This window comes from Ptychodera flava, chromosome 3 (genome assembly GCF_041260155.1).
Source record: "Ptychodera flava strain L36383 chromosome 3, AS_Pfla_20210202, whole genome shotgun sequence".
NCBI classification, from domain to species: domain Eukaryota; kingdom Metazoa; phylum Hemichordata; class Enteropneusta; family Ptychoderidae; genus Ptychodera; species Ptychodera flava.
Window position 1 is genome coordinate 22,008,468 of NC_091930.1, and position 20,853 is coordinate 22,029,320.

Genomic DNA, 20,853 nt, shown 5'->3' on the forward strand with positions numbered 1-20,853 from the left:
CCATACTCCAAACTTTATTGAAAATTAATGTCACTGCTTATCTCAAGTTCTACAGCCCTTATACCTAGACATATAATAATAGTCACTGCCTTGTATGAAATCTCTTTTATTTACTACCGGGATGCGTCATAAATACGAAATAGACTTTTAACAGGAAACATATTGGAATGCAATAGCTGTTACAGTCATGTTTTAAAGGGTATTGTAAAATCATGATTTTGAGACTCTTGTTAAACCAGTCTTCGTTTAAATCATCTGCTGAGCCAAATCTCTGAGGTTTATGTTTCAATCTTGACTGGAGTGTCACTATTTGCATAAGAAGGAATACATCACATTTGATCAGATAATTGGCCGCCCAACACTATCTTCCTTAGGTCTTGGGTGTACGTGTCAAGTGGATAACCAAAATATGATTGGCAATTGTCTAGGATTATTTTCGTTTAAACTTGTTGTCTCAGCCTATGGTATCACCATGAATCGCCGGTTGACTAGCCGTGCAAAAGCAAGCACAGGTCCGGGGAGTGCCAAGTAGGGACATCACTGAAAAAAGTGCAGGATTGTGTTTGAGATTTGCTTTCCCTATCTTTCATGTTTGTTAAAACGAAAGAAAATTGAGTAATACAATTTAATGACTATGGTACCATGTTTTTTTCAATTGAATAAAAAAATGCGTACTATCAAGATTAGGACAAGAATACACGATGTTCAAAATATGATCATTCCAGCCCCGCGGCCACACAAAAATTGACCAGTTTGGGATTATGGCCTATGGACTAGTTTTATTGTTCCCAATGTTTTTCCTCAAATATTGGGTTAGTCCGATGTACTTGGCACTTTTCGGGAAACTTGTACCTGGTTGGTCTAAAGGGCTCTTCCAATAATTTTGTATGGCCCTTGTACTTGTGAAGTGTTCAACTTCATTTTGCCAGTAACAAAGTCTCAGCTACAAACAACATGAAATTCATCAAGAACCTATCATTGCTCAAACTAACAAACACCGAAATAATAGCAGTAGGCAAAGGCCTAAAATTCATTCCGACACCAACAAAACCAAACATGAGACACAAACAATCGCAACAACACCATTCAACGACAAATCAAACTAGACTCCCCGAACAACAAAGAACACAAAACTTGAAGGTTATCTTGAAGCTACTTCGACTTAACTTGCACTTCTAGAGATATCCTTTTAAACAAGGAAACAAAACATGTCGCGTACCCAAAGAATCTCGATAAGCAAGCTTGCAAACAATAGATACATTACCATAAACCCAGACAAGGGTCGGGGCATCGTCATTGTCAACACAAAAGATTACATACGCGATTGCGGAAGAGAATTACGCAACACTCAGTTTTATACATAACTATGTAGACAGTGACGACACAAAACAAATAGCAAACTAAGAAAATAATCAACACTGCGACTGATGAGAAACCACACGGTTTCGATAAGCAAGCATCAAAGGGCCACTCAACCAACTTTGAAACACCATAGGTCCAGCTGCGGCTCGCCATAATCTTTCTGCACACAACCAAAACATTACCGTACACACTAAACCAAATTTCCCTACATGTATCCGTAGCGAAACAAACATTTTATTAACACAAACAATCGGATAAGAATGTAAGAACACATATCCGAAACGAATCAAGGACAAACTCTACACAAATTACACATTTTGGAAAGTAAGGTGGGGAGCCTCTTTCACATTTTTTACATAATACACTGGCGCTGTTGGTAAATTGTAGTCGGGTGAAAACCATATAATTGGAACAGCCGTTCGTTTGCGAAGACGACCAAAAGGTGCCAAGCGTATCTTTCATTAAAGTAGAAAGGTAAACTATGCATATAACTAATAGACGGGGTACAGAACGTCGTTTCAGGCCAGATCGACGGTTTTCACCCCGTCCAGTTCTGTGTGGGCGCAGGGCTGTCATGATTGGCATGAGTCTATATTTGTGCAATAGACCATTGGCGTGACGTTGAAATAACTCTTAAAACTAATTCGTAAATCATGAAATTTATATCAAAGTACACAAGATCAGTATTTTAAATGAATTATGAAAAGCAATGTATAAAACATAATATATATATAGCCAAAAATAATAAAAAATATGATCGTGTTCTCCACGTGGTCAAATTCTAAATGGCGCCACTAATTGTTTACATGATAAATCTCTAACATGGGCAATTATGGGGACATATACGAGATTTTCCCCAAAAATGTTATTGTTTTCAGCGTTCAAAGTTAAAAAATTGTTATTCAGTAAATATTATTTTTTTGTATGTAGACCTACGTCAGAATGTAGATGAACAAGAGTGAAAGATAGGGTTAAATTCCGCGCACAATTTTCCATGTTAGGCCTTATGAGCAAGAACGCCATGTAAAACTCGTCAATGGCTAATATAAAGTTAAGAAACGATAATTAGAATGTCAAAATATTGCTCATATATAACGTTTCTACTCAAGAACCCCCTTCCATTGGCAGAACATGGGACACGCTGTTCTTGCAGTCAAACTCTTCATACACTCCCCACCACCGCCGTGGGCCGATCTAGGCCAATAGTTTGCAAAATCTGGTGAGTATGCCGTACGTGTGATGCACACATACCAGCTACAACCCTAAGAAATGGTTGAAACATGTGCATCAACGATTACAAATAAAAATAAAATAATAATTTCCAAACGGTACCTTCTGATAGTCTACTTACACAGGAGAGCCAACAGCTGCTCATCGTAAAAAAACATTAAATTTGGCATATTTGAATCTTCCACTTTGGCCTTGTGGTAGCCATATTGTCTATAATTTTATTAAGAGAACTTGTTTTTCTTAGAAAGTGAAATAATCAAACAATAAACAATGCAAATAGTAATCTTAATATGAATTTATTACGACAATACGTCCACTATTCACCACAGAATCATCCGTAGAACAGCACCTATGGGATTTTACAGTAATTGAAGATTGTTATGTTTCAAAATGGCCGTCACACCAGAACGAGGCTCTTTGCTTATAAAAATATGCAAATAGTAATCTTAGTGGGCATTTATGATGGAAATACATCCACTATTCCAACAGAATCATCCGTAGAGCAGCAAGTAGGGGATTTTATAGTGACTTATGGTCGCCATATTAAAAATGGCCGCCACACCCAAACGAGGCTTAACCTGTGGTGGCTCGGTATCCAAATTGATTAGTATTATTTTAAATCTACATTCATACCAAATGTCATGCTTTTATCACAAATGCACAATTGTTATGAAAATTTGGTATGTATAATGATTTTTCACTTTTATCTTCAGTCGTTGCAGGATCAAGGAGTAGATGTTTTGGATACACTTTTTTAAGCGAGTGATAATGACAGAAAGCTTTTTTCTTGCAGATAGAAGAATTGCCATTACAAATGTATGTACTGTCAGTAAAGTACTAGTATACATACCAACACTTACCACTCAGACTGTAGACTATCAGTACAGTACACTGTACATATACAATCAACACATACCACTCTCAGACTGTAGACTATCAGTACAGTACTGTGTACATATACAACCAACACATACCACTCTCAGACTGTAGACTATCAGTACAGTACAGTGTACATACACAACCAACACATACCATTCTCAGACTGTAGACTATCAGTATTGTACAGTGTACATATACAACCAACACATACCACTCTCAGACTGTAGACTATCAGTATAGTACAGTACGGTGTACATATTCAACCAACACATACCACTCTCAGACTGTAAACTATCTGTACAGTACAGTGTACATACACAACCAACACATACCACTCTCAGACTGTAGACTATCAGTACAGTACTGTGTACATATACAACCAACACATACCACTCTCAGACTGTAGACTATCAGTACAGTACAGTGTACATACACAACCAACACATACCATTCTCAGACTGTAGACTATCGGTACAGTACAGTGTACATACACAACCAACACATACCACTCTCAGACTGTAGACTATCAGTGCAGTACAGTGTACATATACAACCAACGCATACCACTCTCAGACTGTAGACTATCAGTACAGTACAGTGTACATACACAACCAACACATGCCACTCTCAGACTGTAGACTATCCGTACAGTACACTGTACATACACAATCAACACATACCACTCTCAGACTATAGACTATCAGTACAGTACAGTGTACATATACAACCAACACATACCACTCTCAGACTGTAGACTATCAGTACAGTACAGTGTACATACACAACCAACACATACCACTCTCAGACTGTAGACTATCAGTACAGTACATATAACCAAGTGCCATTACACATAATTCTCAATACAGTTTGAATACAACTACCAGTAAACTTACCAGTATCACACTGTAGACTGTCATATGTACTGTACATGTACATTCTTAGCCAGCTAATTACCACATAGTTGTTATTCTTTTATTGCTGTCACACATACGAAATATGTAGATCTAGGTAAAATAAATTGTTGTGCTTTTTCCTCACAGAACAAGTAAGCTTGTAACCCTCAGGATCATCCCAGCAACAGAAGTGTGGTTGAAAATAGGTGGCGACCATGGTGGATGCACAATGAAAACTGTATTCCAGATTATGAATGTCTCTGAGCCAAACAGCTGTGACAACACAGTTGTCTGGAATTTAGTTCAGGCAAAAGACAGTGACAATAACCCTAGAACAGCATTGAAACTGAACCACAACCAAGTGAATTTACTTGATGGTTATGAATAGAAGTAGGTTTTATTTATTTTACTTTGTTTTAATTATTTTCGTCTTTGTTTCAGATTTGTTGTTTGCTCTCTTTGTCTTTCAATTTTAAATGTTCTAACTGGACAATGTTTAATTCACCCAGGGGATAGATCAATTGTGGTCTGGATTGTTGGAGACTACGAGTATCTTTTGAAGATATATGGTGTATCTGGACCAAGTGGTATGTGCTCACATATGTCAATTTGTTTTGAACAACCATGATTTGGTTCAAGTGACACCCATACAAAAAGTATCTCAAATCAGATTGAGTATTGTGGTGACATATTTGATCATAATAACAAAAGTACATGAGAAAATAATCATAAGTCTGAAATCAGAAATTCTTTATCCTAAAATATTTGTCATATTTATAGATAGTATATCAATATATTTATTTTCTTTTGCATGATGGTGAATATTTATCCACTGTTTTTGTTTATGTGGATTTATCTTTAGTGAGCCACTGTCAACATTCAACTTATGTTTGTTTTATTAATAGGCAGGCACTTTTGTCTTTGGTGCCTTGTCACCAGAGAAACGGCAAACATGGCTTCAGATAAAAGGCCAATGATTCAAAACAGGACGTTGGCTCAAATCATGGCAGACTACACCAGTTTCCAGATGAATGGAAGTGTAATGAAAGATGCCAAACTGTACAACAACTGTGTTAAACAGCCATACTTTGAAATCCCACTGTGCAGGGTCTGTATTCTTTTTGACATACACATTGTATATTCATTGTATCTTTTCAATTTCATGCAAAATGCACAATATCCATTGACCAAATCAATTATTTCATATCTACACAGGTTGCTGTTCCAGTTTTGCACATCTCTCTTGGGATTTTTCACCGTTTTTTAAACTCCTCCAGGCTGCATGTCGACTACTTGACATCAAAATTTTTACCTATTTGGTAAAAACAGATGGTGTCGATGAGCCGGTCCTGTAATCTGAGCAGTTCGATGAATATGCTAACATCATACAAGAGCTCGTTAAACTTGAGTCTGAGGCTGACTCCTCAAAGAGACAGTTGATAATCTTGGCTGTCAAATTGAGAATGTCATGCTTGAAGATGACAGTGATGATGATGGTGGTAGTGGTGTCACTCTTAATGAATTTCGACATATGGCATCTATGAAAACTGCATCATACAAACAAGCAGATGACAAGGTTAATACTATTTTATGATGAACTTAGCATTTACAGTACCATGCAGTAACAATATTGCATTCGATACTTCCACATTTATATTCTTTCAGTGCACAGGTGAAGATAAATAACCTAGTTCATGTGTTTGTCTTTATTTATAGAGAAGGGAAGCAGAAGAACTGAAAGCAAAATTACCCCAACATGCAGGCTACACAGTGAGAGGTTTGGAGTCTGCTCTAGCCTCTATGCATGTGTATACCCTCAAAGCTATCACAGTCAGGCCTTTGTAGGGAATTATGTAGACAAATGTTGTAAGGTTTGTAAGGAAATCAAATTAAAAATGAGAGTTTATTGTTGGAACCTTTAGGGTGAATCTTTTTTTTTGATTAACCCATTTTTTCTGTCAGATTATCAATATATCAGATTGTTTATGTTTCGTGTTAGTTGTTGACGTGTTTGCATGTCTAACTTCCAATTTATTTAGAGTACAACCTGTCTAAATTGAACACTATCCAAGCCGGAATGCTATCCATACTAAACAGTTATCTTGGTCCTTGCCCATAGTCACAATTTAAAATAAACCTCTATAAACTGAACAGCATTTTCAGTCTCATGTTCACTTTAGACACGGTTAGTATTTCTATTTGAATTGAAAATATTTTATTGTTACAGGTTTATTTTCAGTACTAACTGTTCATAGTTTTTTGTTTCAATTTGCTATAATATTTTACCAGCATGCTTTGTTTCAGTGCCATGTTCAGAGTGCACTTGTTTCGTTGGAGTTCAAAGAGTAAGTACTTTTCAATTCTCAGTCTATTGATTTTGACTCATTTACAGCCTGAAAATGTCAGTCTTCTGTGTGAAAGTGTTGTTAAAACCACAGAGAGGGTTTGTCCTGAGTTGGTGCATGAGGCTTTTGCTATCGTTGCTAAATACCAACCACTATTTACCTACACTAGTCAGTGCCACAACATATATACAGTCAGTCGTGACTTGACTGATGAGGAAATTACTTTGTTAGGTGTGTATGAGGGCTACGAGACTCACACCTACACACACGCACACACATACACACACATACATACATACGTACATACATACATGCATACATACATACATACATACATCCACACATACAGACAGACATACAGACATACATCCATACATCCATACATCCATCCATCCATCCATACATCCATACATACATACATACATACATACATACATACATACATACATACATACATACATACATACATACATACATACATACATACATACATACATACATACATACATACATACATACATACATACATACATACATACATACATACATACATACATACATACATCCACCCACCCATACATACATGCATACATACATATACAATGCAATAATTTGATAATGTATCATACTTTGTAGTATAATGGTGTCAGAAATGAAGAAACAAATTTTCAGTATTTTTCTGTATATGGGATGACTAAAATGCATTGCATATAATTATGGTAATTATGGGAAAACATGTTTTGTGTGTTTCAGTTTGTGTAAATAGCTGCTGCTTTTCTTTACAGGTAACTTATTGACCCAAAATACATATACGTACCTGAATAAAATATTGTTGAAAATATTTCAACACTCCCACAGAGATTTAGATGATTATGATAATAATTGGTTTGTATGTGTTCAGTAAAAAAGTAGGATTTCATTAGTGTAAATTTACAAAGACTACAGATTTTACATATAATTTAATTTGTCCAATCTTTTCTTCTTTACTTTTTTTCACAGAATCAAGTATTAAAAACCTAATGGAGCATTTCAGGGCTTTATTCCCTGAAATAAATGTGTTTCCTAAGCTACACCTTTTAGAGTGCCACGTGGATCAGAGGGTTAGGGAATACAGTCGTGGTTTGGGTTTATTTTCTGAACAGGGGATTGAGGCCATTCACCAGAAATTCAACAAACATCTACTAAATTTTCAAACTATGGCTGGCGATGATTTAAAAAAAATCACATGTCTAATGAAGGACCACCATGTGTTAGTCCATCCAGATCATACAAAACCAAGGATTGCACGGAGAGGTGTGTACAAAAAGAATGACTGAGAAAATGATCAACTGTAAATTTGTTATTTGCTATAAGTATTGTATATATGTGATATTAAATATGAGATGTTGAAATAAAAGATCACAACTTTGATGAAATAATTATTTTATCGCACTGAGCATTTTATTGTAAGGTGTGTCATGATGTGTGTTCGTGTTAAGGTTGATGTCTGTGTATTGTTCAATTGTGAGGAATGTCATCATTTGGCTATATTTATAAAACAAGCTTTATATTCTCTATTTATCACATAATTACATAAAGAAAAACAGTTTTAATGAATAGTGATTAAAAAAACTGACCTGGTACAACACATTACTACCACCTATATGTTTACTCAATCAATCGCCCCTGCCCTTGAAAAAGAAAGAAAATAGAGGACTGCCACTGAGGGCGCACTTTCGACGGCCATTTTGTTCAGTCACTAAGTTTCCATTACGAAACACATGTGAACGTGTTCTGACGCCAGTCGCATCACTATTTAACTAGGTCGAAGTATTCATTTGACGTCACTAAACAAACAATATTTTGTGTATGCTAAAATAGTTATTGACAGAAATACGAGGGTAGTTGATTTCAATATTAAGTTCAATGCACGATATCAAGGTCATGTGGTCCGACGTGCCTATTATCGAATGGTGTTTTACAGTGCTTACACCATAAAAAGTACTTTACGTTTCCTACGCTAAAAGTGTATTTTAGTCTGGGCAAGGTCTTAAACCATTGAAAGGGACGATTATTTTCGCTGATTTTCCTAATAAGCCAATTTTAGCCTGTACAATTGGTTTTTAGAGGTCTAGTTTGATGATTATTCATGGATGGTTTATCAGTGAAGAGGCCCACATATACGTACTAAGAGATTCCATCTGGATAAAGGGATCATTAACTCATATATTAAGAAGGACATCGAAAAATTTGTCATTAAATAGCCACGTGATACATAAGAAATAGCTACACAGTGATGTCAAAATTGCTGGCCTTATCAATTTGGTCGCTAATTTTTTTAAAGTTAGCCTCTCATTCCGATGTGCAGGCACGCCAACATAGAAACGTTAAGTATCACCGTTCCTAAGATTGTAATGCACAAAACAACATATCATTAATAGTTTACGATTCACCACAAATTCTATCATAAGCAGTGTCGTTTGTCTTACTTCCGTCTGTATTGTGAGGTGGCATTTTCGATGCACTGTTTTTTTTAATTAATATTTTCTTGTATCAAAGATTGAAGTCTCAGTTTGCCACTTAAAAATAAACAACTTAGCTTGAGGCCTTGAGTATAGTCATTTTAAACTGCAATTAATCTTGACCTAAATATTTATACATAGGGATTACCAAGTATCCAAATATCGTATATGAAACGTAATTATAGCAAACATGTTTTAATTCCTTAAAAAAGGCTTGAAATTAAATGACAATTTTGGAGAGTGATTTTAAGAAATCTGGTCAAACCTAAATCAAAGTCCCCTCACCTGCAATGTTGGTTTGTAACGCTGGCAAACTTACAGTTTCCTTGTTGTAGATTTTGAATCAATGTAAATCAAATAACGACTTCAGTAATACAAAAATGGTGAGGAAAAACGATGCAAACGTTGTTTCGAAATAGCGTACAAAATATTCTGACGCCATTGGCATCAATATTTAAGTAGGTCAAACTATACCGTGTAAGATCACTGAACAAACAATATTTTGTATGTGCTAAAATAGTTATAGAGAGAATTAAGAGGGCAGTCGATTCAATACTATGTTCATGCACGATGTCGAGGTCATGTGTTTCGACGTGCCTATGATCCAATGGCTTTTTATAGTGATTACACCGTACATAAGGTAGTTACGTTTCCTACGTTTACATTGTATTCTAGTTTGGGCAAGATTTTCATTTAATGAAACGGAGGAATTTTGTTCGCTAATCTTCCTACTACGCCAATCTGAGACAGTCAGTCTGTAGAAGATGCCCTAAAAGGACTGATTATTCAATTGGATAAGGGTTTACAAGTAAAAAGGCCCACATCTACGTGCTAAGACACCTTTTTCTGGATAGAGGAATCATTAAATCATATGTTAAGAGCGACGTCGAAATCTATCTCATTAAATATTCACTTGATACCATAAGAAAAAGCTACTTTGATGTCAAAATAATTGGCTGAATTTGTTCGGTCATTGCCCTCTTTTTAAGTCACCGTCTCATCCCGAGGTGCAGGCACACAAATACTTTAGTTTTTTATGGTTATTATATTCAACATTAAGAGTTAACATATACTGTTGAAATCTGACTGCAAAGAAAGTGTTTTTTTAGTGTTTTAGTGATTATTCGTGCAGGTTAGCAACTGTTAAAACATGTACCTTTCTTTAAGATACTAGCCATCATACGAAATTTGCTGATTTTCATCAGCAAAATTAATCCAGTCGCTTGTTTGTCAACCAAATATTAGTTTCTGGAATAAACTTTCCTGCTTTCCCATATTAAATTATTTTTGTGTCCAAACCGTTTCAACCCATGGTAAAAGTTCAATTATATGAAAATTGAAAAACAGCAGCGCAGGCAATAGTCTAGGAAATGGCAATATGGGCACGTCTTCACTGAGCCAGACAACTAACAACGTCAAGAAACATAAAGAAAGCAAAATGTAGGATGATTTTTGTTGTTAATACAACTTTGACTTGTCATACTATACCGTGTGTGTGAAAATGGTGAAAAATAACTCGCCCTCACTTTGAACTTGAATACGCTTTTGATGTATCTCTACTATGGCTTGAGCTTCATCAGGTAAATGTAAGACTTTCAAAGTAAATAAATCTCAGAATGCTCAAATTACAAGTTAGACGAAAATCAAGTTTGTTTAAGTTAGCATTCACAGGAGGTAGATAATATTACATATTTTCGCAATTTTTCAAATATACATCGCACTTGTAGAAAACTTTGAAACTTGGATGGAAAAAAAGCATTACACGATCATCAAAACTTCCGTATAATTCTCAAGTCCCAAGAATGTACAAAAACCATCCCCAATCATCCCATATCTCCCATCGTATCACATCGCCTTTATACGAACTTGCAGAATGCGTTTATTAATAGCACCGTAAAACGTTCAACAAAGAGCAGTCTTTCACGAGATTTTTGTACTCTGGACCACTTTGGGATTTTCATGTCTGGAAACATAATGAAAATACACTCTACTTTCACCCTTTACAACAGAATGTGCCGTTTATTCTATCAGAACAATATCACATGTGAAAGCAATAATATTTACCTTATAACTTTCTGAATCGTAACAAAGGTTCATTGGGAAACCAAACTACGCTAAGTGTAAGTTTCAATAAACATATTTCTAAAATACGACATGGGAAAATACACCTTGATACCAAGTTCATTTTTATCTAAAATGAACACTTTATCCATGATGTTTCAATTATACGCATCACACAAGTAAAGAAGCAGAATAATAAATTACGCAAACATCTTGAAACATGTACACTTATTATGTTATGTAAACTTAAGACTGTCACCTGTTCTAATTTTGCCACAGTTACCATGGAAAGAGAAAATCTAACCAATCAAAAATCTTAAGCGAGTGGCCGCTTTTTAAAAACAGCAACCTCACGTGGACATTTTGAATACCAAGGAACGCCCCTTTGACCATATGTGGGCATATTTAGATTACAGGTGAACAGGTGACTGTATACCTTTAAACATAAGATAATAAGCGTTTACTCACAGGCGAATGCTTTAAAAGCTCTTTCTGAGTAATCCTTGAAAATGTGTTAATCCAGATATTCCTTGACCCCTTAATATCTTATTCGATGACACCGTAACAGTCAGGGGCCATGGATAATTAAAACATGCGCACGGTAAACGAAACTAAGTGCGTTTGTCCTCCACCTCCCCTAAACGAAAGTTTGGAAGTGCGAAAATCAAACCAAGCCTCATTCTGTATCTGCATCCAATAATCGGTAATTACGTCGCTATGTAATCACGCATACGCTACCGACCGCCCCCCTCCCCGCATACCCCCTCTAAAATCAATCTCTGTTCAGCGCCAACTCAACAATGACGCAACCAATAGAATGAAATGAAACAGTGTATCCAAACTGATTGTTACGTTATTTTACTCGTGCACTGATTCACATGTATGTCAATGCTGGTGTAGCGCCGGTGCCGTACTGGCCTGGTACACGCCAAACAAGCGCGATGTATTGCGTTACAGAAAACCGCGTAGCGAGATGTTGCGACAGGAAAATTTGTAGTGCGATTTTTGCGCACGCTAATCGAAATACAGCCGCCACCCCACCCCACCCCAACATGAAAATTGCATTTACCATGCGTGTGCTTTAATTATCTACGGCCCCATAACAGTTAGACAAGTTCTATAGCTTTAGCTTACCAGTTATGTTATTTTCTGTAGACAAGGAATTTCTTATAAATCAAAGTCATGATGTAATTTGGATCACAATATCTTTTCTTTTAATTTACAAAGAGGAAAAAGTTTTCAAACATTTCTGCACATGAAATATATTTAGAGGTTTTATACTCATTAATCTAATTTTTGTGTACACGACATCAAAACACTTATTTTGTTCTTGTATTCTTGTAATTTTTAGCATTTAAGCATACTGAGATCTTTCCATTTTATCACTCTCTTTAGACAAACTTGAAGAAGACGTAACTAGAAATCGAAACGTCGTATGCAGGAAATACATCAAATTTCAGACCAAATACCGGTAAGTTCGATTTTGTACTCAAATATTAATACACAAATCATTCAGTCGCATTGCTCCTACCATTCACTAAACTGTGAAACTTGTCTGTATCAGAAACAGTCAGTTGTCTGTTCAACAATGTCAACGTCTCGTAAGTGCTACAGAAATGTTGTTTAAATTTGTTTAATTTATTTAAGTTTTATTACTTATCCAAGAGGCGAACCTAATTGCAGGATGGATCTCGTAAATAAGGCAATTTTGACTGAGGATAAGACGTGTAAAGTGATAAAAAATAATAAGTTTCTTTCTGGTCATTAACGTGTGGGGAAAAATAATGCGGTCACGCGGTTTTTAAAATTTATTTTGGTGGAATTTGATACACTTTTCCCTTTTTTTCAATATTAGCAAATGCAAAAACCGGGAAAAAGAGTTGACGCCCAGACTTTGAAATGATGCGCGCGATGGCCGGACACAAATCAATTTTTTGGCGTAAAGTGATATTTCAAAATACCAAAACATGGCGTAAAATAACAAAACAGTATAAACGTATCATATTACAACATTCATTAGCATAACGCAATACAAAGTAGCATGACGTAACATTACGTAAACAATGGGCCTTATGTACATCAGTCCAAACTGACGATGTCTAAAATGTTATTTTTCTGTCAAGTTTATTATTCTTACTTTCAGTAATGTCAGTCTCACATGAGAAACTGTAACGTTCAGCGAAAGCCTTCAAAAAGAGAAGTATATTGTCGTTTTCATCATAAAATGATCAATCAATTCCTCTGATATTTGATGCCTATTTGGAGATGGGTCAATTGTGTACTGCTACTTTACGTAAGAAATGACGTAGCCACAAATCTTGTTCTCATAGAATAAGCTCATTTTAACGACTTAGGTTTCTGACGTTCAACGTTCATAAGGCATTGCGTTTTATTGAGCACCTAGACGTGCAGAACACGCTACTTTTCGTGAACTCAGAAAAGTATGTCATCAGTCAATTATTATCGAGCACTGACAGCGACCCGGCCGCACGCCAAACCAAAATGCTATCCGCTAGAATTGCCATCAACTTAGCATTTATCGTATGTGTCGTCACTCATGACCCGATTGTTGAGATCTCGTCCGGAAAACTGGTCGGTAGTTCGGTAGAATTCTCACACAAGGACGTCGATGACACGAGTACGCTCCACGTATTCAAGGGCATACCGTATGCTGAACCCCCGGTCGGTGACCTGCGGTTCCGACCACCTCGGCCAAAGTCTCGATGGGACGGAGTGTACAACGCCACGTATTACAGGTCGATTTGTGTCCAGCCACTGCATCCATTTATCCCCAGTGAAGGAACTCAAAATGAGGACTGTTTGTTTTTGAATGTGTACGCCCCTAAAACGACCGTAAGTGTACCGATATATATATGCCTGTGTATTGATAGATTTTAGTTGAGTATTTAAAAAACAAACAAACCAACGTTGACACGAGATGTGGAGCAAAGTTCATGTATACAAGTTGTTTTGATGTGATTGAAAGCAATTATACTGACAGAGTGTAAATGGACGGTTCATCAGCATCAAAGCTCTTTCTACCATCTCGTAAATTTAAAGGTGGTTATGAGGGAGTACACTCGCTGTGCGCAACAACAGCAAGCTATAGCGCTTCGTTATAACCTTCGAGCAATTATTATCAATGGCTGATGTTTGATAAGAAATATAAACAGTTAAAAGCACGATGTTAATCATTAAAACGTAAAGGTGCATTCTAGCAACATGCAGTGAGCAAGCACCTAGAGGGAATAGCCACCTATTTGAGTGGTCTCGTCAGCTAGAGCTGTATCGATAAAAGGAAGTTAAGAATGAAAGGTGATGTATGTATGTATGTATGTATGTATGTATATATGTGTATGTGTGTATGTATGTATGTATGTATGTATGTATGTATGTATGTATGTATGTATGTATGTATGTATGTATGTATGTATGTATGTATGTATGTATGTATGTATGTATGTATGTATGTATTTATTTATGTATGTATGTATGTATGTATGTATGTATGTACGTATGGATGGATGGATGGATGGATGGATGGATGGATGGATGGATGGATGGATGGATGGATGTATGTATGCATGCATGCATATATGTATGTATTTAATATATATATATATATATATATATATATATATATATATATATATATATATATATATATATATATATATATATATATATATTAGAGAGATACAGCTTCAAAGGTCTACGAGTAATTTTAAACATGATATGTCCTATATCTTATATTCCTTTACTCACAGCAGAAATATTTAAACTAATTGAATTACCGTTCAACTACTTTGTCACTTCTACTACATTCTTGACGGGTGCAGCATGCTGCCAGGATATACTTACCCATTCCGTACACCTATTACCACCACTAAGCTGGTGTTTCGAGATTGCACTATTGATTTTGTCAGTGTTTTGTTGTTGTCGTTATTTTGTTTGTTTGTTCTTGGACATAGTGATTTACACACCTTGAATGATAACGATTGTTTGAATTGATTTGATGTCATATTACCACAGTCCAAAAGGTTACCAGTAATGGTATGGATTCATGGAGGAGGTCTCTACATAGGTTCAGGATCAGATTACTATTACGACGGCACAGCATTGGCTGCCATTGGTGACGTCATTGTGGTGTCTTTTAACTACAGACTGGGTGCCCTGGGATTCCTTGTCACTGGTAAGTGAGAGAGAGATACGGATGAGACGTCAATCATCCAAGGAAGAATACCTTGTTGCACAGTAAAGCAGTATTAATATTTTCATGTGAAAGTTTATCCGAATGCGTGCTACATAAAAAGAACATCTGTTAACATTAAAAGAGCCGGCAGATACATTGCATTGGAGAATGTTCAAGCATATCATTTAAACAAACCATAGTTGGTAATCTTCCAAACACAGGTTAAAACTATTGCCTTCTATCATAAATGGTATATGAAGTGATGCAGCGACTTGGTACGGTTCTTACATCACTTAGGTGACGATCATGCTACGGGTAATTATGGATTGTATGACCAAATAGCAGCATTACAGTGGGTACAAGAAAATATCGAAGGTAGGGGAGACCCTTACATTCTTAAGTTCATTAATAAAATAAATAAAGGCAACAGTATTAGAAGAAAGTGACTGTGTGGACTGCATCGGTATAATAATCACGTAATATGAGATTCGCGCTTGGGATTCTTTTGTGAAAACCAACTTACTTCTATTGCAATTGTTATGAATATCCTACGACCAGTATCAATGCGCTTTGTGATTAATTACAAGGCCCCACCAGATGAAAGTATAATACTTCTTTGTAGCAAGACTTCGCATAGAATTTGGTCACGTGATTCACAGGGCTGTGTGATATCCCTACGTTCGAACTATAAAAACATGAAACAATATATTTAGGTACTCTATAGAGATTCTGGTGCTTATAACCCTGCAATACGCAATAATCATGTCATGCTCCCTCCGATTTGAATGTTTATGTCTTTTTCAAAGCTTTTGGAGGAGATCGCGACAAGGTGACAATATTTGGTGAAAGTGCTGGCTCCGTCAGTGTCGAGTATTTGATATTATCTCCATTAATCAACGGTCTCTTTCAAAGGGCAATTATGCAGGTGAGGTTTGTTTTGCAATACAAAAAGATAAATCAGTCTATGCAATACACTACTTCCATGAAAGTGAGAGTTCAAAGGAACAAAACCTTATTTATTTCCATTTCATTGCGGAAAAACGACGAAATACAAAAAAATTGCATCGGAATGCGGGAAGTCTCGCTTCAAGGAAATAAAGGACGGGGAAAGTAGAGAAGTAGAAGAGTGAAACTTGAAATTAAACAATTTTAAGAAGGATGATGTAACATACCAAAAAGCCCTCACACAAATAAGCACTCATATATACGTATACATACATACATACATACATACATACATACATACATACATACATACATACATACATACATACATACATACATACATACATACATACATACATACATACATACATACATACATACATACATACATACATACATACATACATACATACATACATACATACATACACATAGTATGAGAGAGAGAGAGAGAGAGAGAGAGAGAGAGAGAGAGAGAGAGAGAGAGAGAGAGAGAGAGAGAGAGAGAGAGAGAGAGTATGAGAGAGAGAGAGAGAGAGAGAGAGAGAGAGAGAGAGAGAGATGCACAGAGCCTGAAGTAGTCAGTAAGACTGTCTATTTGCCAACAAACGTTTGAGATGCATTTCCAAACACTGTTTATGTACCTTAATATTTTACGTTGATGTTTCCATTAAACAGAGTGGCACTGCCTCAATGGATGGATTCCGGGGAAAGGATTCGTCTTTTCATGGTGTGATTGCAAAGGGCCTTGGTAAACTCGTCGGGTGTGAAGGAGATAACTCTGATGAACTTTTTAGGTGTTTGCGTGCAGTGCCAGCTCAAGACTTCAGAAATTCAGGTGACCCGGCGTTGGTAAGGAAAAGTCAAAGCTACATTTTAATCGTTTGTTTATTTTAACACGAGCCATTTTATTACACGTTCACACAAAGTGTACAGGTATGCAAACAGCAAAGTTTTACAGTATAGAAGCAACGGATGACATGCGGTGTGGCACCTAAAAATGTTAACTTTTTCAAACAATCGTGACAGGATGCTACACGTTTTCTGTTACCGGAAAACAAAATGCATGTTAAATGTTTAATGGAAAACCTCGCGTTGCTATTGCTTGCCCTCAATGTATGGCATTTTACGCTGAAAATGGCGCCATTTGGAACTGTTACCATCAAAATTTAAATGAATTAGGTTGCATGCATATTCACAGGGTCTAATAGCTAACATAACTGGACTTGGTACCAAGCTGCGTTCAATTCCATTTCCGCCGGTCATGGATGCTAACTTGATTGTGGATAATCCCGTTGACGTGATTCGCAAGAGGGAGTTTACCAAAGAAAATATTGATATAATGATAGGCACCATGGCCGATGAGGCATCTATGTTCCTACTGGAGATCATGGCTGATATGGCGAACGAGTCTGAAATCTTTATGAATAGAACTGTCTTCGAGGACACCCACCCTTTGTTCGTAGCCGGTCCTGGTGGGAACAACCCAGCTGCTCTTGATGCCATCAAACTCATGTACGTCGAATGGGAGAACGCAGATTCTGACGGAGCAGACTACATCGACGCTTTCATTCAGATGGGCACCGACCAATATTTCACCTGTCCCGCCGATCTATCGGCGCGTGCGCACTCGCAAGCGGGCAGCAAAGTGTACCGCTATCAGATGACCCACACACCCTCCAAGTCGATGTGGCGGATTAAGTGGATGAGGGCGGCCCACGTCGATGAAATACCATTCGTCTTCGGATGGCATTTCCTTCTAGGTGAAGAATGGACAATGCCAATGGAGGAGGTGGACATGTCTCTTAAAATGATACAATATTGGACAAATTTTGCAAAGACCGGGTACGTACCAAATTGACGTCATCTCGTTCTTAAATCAAAATATATACAAGAACGCTGACAACGTCACTTATTGCAGTGAAGTGCCAAAACTTTTAGATGGATGCATCGTGTCTCAATGTAAATAATATTCTACATTAGTTATTTTGACGCTTTCGTTTTCATCGCTCTTTTCGCAGGCATTATTAAATAGGTATAGTCAAGCAAATATCGAACATTTACCCATTTAAATGCATGGACAAAGCATATCATATGGTATTAAATTCAATTTTTCATCACTATAAGTCGGCGGTCTGGAGATATTGTAATTTTTTAGAGTTTGTATACAATATAAAATAGCTTTATTATAGGATTAATGTAATTGATTATCAACATTAGCATCTTGCCTCTGTTTACATTCAGAAATCCAAACATGGATTGTGATGGCGACACCATATCCGAGGAAGATAAGCAAGAAGTGTGGCCTGTGTTCACAGTACCCGGTTTGGCCTACAAGGAACTGTCGCTGAAGATGGAAAACAAGCGTGCCCTGAAAGCCAGAGAATGTGCTATGTGGAATGACTTCATTCCGAAACTGCTGAAACATACAGGTATGCGGATGTTGACCTTAGGGATTGCAAATTCGAAATTAGATATGTTTAGATACTCGTGTTAAGTGTAATCTCTGAACACGTGTACGGGCACTCATGGATGAATTAGAATTCTGACGTATGTAGTATGTAAATATTCATATAATGTTTCATCGTTAAATACAATGTAGGTATACGTATGGCAGAATTGTGTCACCCAATACTTGGCATATATCAAGAATTATTTACATTCTGGCAAAATTTGATTCTACAAGTTACAGGATGAATTAGTTCGTCGATCACAGATCATAATTTTTAGTTTAATAATTTTTTTTCACTGCGATTATCTGGTAAAGAGCAAACGTAATAATCCATTTTTTTTTAAATTAAAAATAATATTTTGAGTCGAGTTACGTACAGAGTTGGCATGGACACATATCATCAATAGGTGCTTATCTTCAGACAAATCATAGAAATTTCGTAAACGCTTAGCCTATATCTATAAATGAAAAGAACTACGTGGTTCGTTCTGTGTCACAAAAGTTCTAATTTTACAAGCGATATCAAACACTGGTAAGCTCGGGTCACTATTCAGAGAGACTGTACGGACATAACGTGTTGACCAACTGTACAAAACGCGGTCACTGTAATATGGACTGTCTGAGAAACCCCCTCTCGATGCTAACAGACAGGTTACTCGCACAGCAAGTACTAGTAGTCTAACGGACAAAATGTTCATGCCCATACCTTCGGTCGTAAGAAGTGCAAACGTTGATTTTTGTAGCGATAGCATAAGTTAATGTATTTGATTAGAATATGCTCAGATTCGCAATACTCGTAATTAACGATGCTTAACGATGCAGTTTACCTCATGTTCCATAATCATTGACGCCGAAAACGCCTTAAAAGCGAAGATAAGCACTTATTTTGCCGTCAAAGTTGACGGTACAGGCAAAAAAATTCTTTGACACACAGATACCCTCCTTTTGCGATTTTATCTGTCGATTGATAAAATATGTTTTGGTATTTAAATTTCTTTTCTCCTTGCAGAGACTGGCATAGTCTGTACAACCAGCGGTGATGAAACTAGCAAGTATACAGAGAGAGGAAATTTCTGACTGAGAAAACAAAACCAAAGTGAACGCCAATAATTAGAAGTTACCACGAATACCACGTTTACACGCTCTTTTGTCATACAGGTATCAGCATGAGTGTCACGATGTAAGTCGAGCTCGAGATTTTATGACTCAGCATCAATGACATAAAGTTATTTGATCATAACTAAATTATAATGTATGAATGCCAAATATTGAAAAAAAAAACACCAAATGAAGGAAAATACTGTCATCTGCTATTTAAATCAACAACTAAGACAAACATTTGAATGTCGATCGAAGCAAGCGGCACTAAGTTGATAAAACCGTATGGGGTAAACACTACCCCTCTGATGTTTAACAGCAAACGTAACAAATTCTGTGCTAGCTTCAACGTTCTTGTGTAGATTATCTATCTCCATGTGTACGATAGGAGCGACCAGTGCGTTGTTTGACGTGAAGTTTCTGGTCGTCTTACACCGAGTAAATCAGAATCTAATGTTTAACTCTATATGTTGTTGCTGTGTTTATATTATTGGCTTACAAAATGAAGACGACAAAACATAATTTTTTATTCATTTCTTCTCAAAATCAATAACTTTAGAAGAATGTAACAATTATAGTTGCCAAGGCTTTCAGGTGCCAAGAAGACAGACTACAGCACGGTTGGGATCGACTCTTTCGGATATACACATAGCGACGGTGTCAATTTCTTCCATACACAAGGCATGAAAGCTTCCATTTGATTGTGCCCGAATATCAAAGTTTCAAGGCATTAAAAAACATACCGTTCACAAACGAGTGATTTTAAATAGTATAACAAGACCTGACATGAACTGGTCTAATTCGCGTTTAAGTTAGCAACCCTCCAGCAAATGAGCGGCAAACGGCGATTTCCTCGAGGTACTACGATAATACAATCCAATGTGAGTCTCCCAAT

At 36.7% G+C, this 20,853-nt stretch overlaps 1 protein-coding gene and 1 long non-coding RNA gene across 2 annotated transcripts in view; one reads left to right on the forward strand and one right to left on the reverse strand.

Annotated features, from left to right (window-relative positions):
- Positions 1–4,948: 4,948 nt before the first annotated feature.
- Positions 4,949–20,853, reverse strand: part of LOC139129767 (uncharacterized) — a 462,294-nt gene continuing 446,389 nt past the window's right edge. Inside the window, exon 3 of the long non-coding RNA XR_011551665.1 lies at positions 4,949–4,958. This is a non-coding gene — a long non-coding RNA (uncharacterized lncRNA). The remainder of the gene's footprint in view (positions 4,959–20,853) is intronic.
- Positions 13,682–20,424, forward strand: LOC139129742 (acetylcholinesterase-like). Its single transcript, XM_070695427.1, has 8 exons — positions 13,682–14,124; positions 15,304–15,463; positions 15,761–15,838; positions 16,270–16,388; positions 17,087–17,260; positions 17,610–18,253; positions 18,653–18,840; positions 19,870–20,424. The coding sequence occupies exons 1-8, from the start codon at positions 13,774–13,776 to the stop codon at positions 19,935–19,937; spliced, it is 1,782 nt and encodes a 593-aa protein (XP_070551528.1). The 5' UTR covers positions 13,682–13,773; the 3' UTR covers positions 19,938–20,424.

Coding starts and splice junctions, on each gene's coding strand:
- LOC139129742 (XM_070695427.1), top strand. CDS start 13,774: ATGCTATCCGCTAGAATTGCCATCAACTTAGCATTTATCGTATGTGTC. Junction 15,839..16,269: donor GGTACAAGAAAATATCGAAG/GTAGGGGAGACC, acceptor TCTTTTTCAAAG/CTTTTGGAGGAGATCGCGAC. Junction 18,254..18,652: donor ACAAATTTTGCAAAGACCGG/GTACGTACCAAA, acceptor GTTTACATTCAG/AAATCCAAACATGGATTGTG.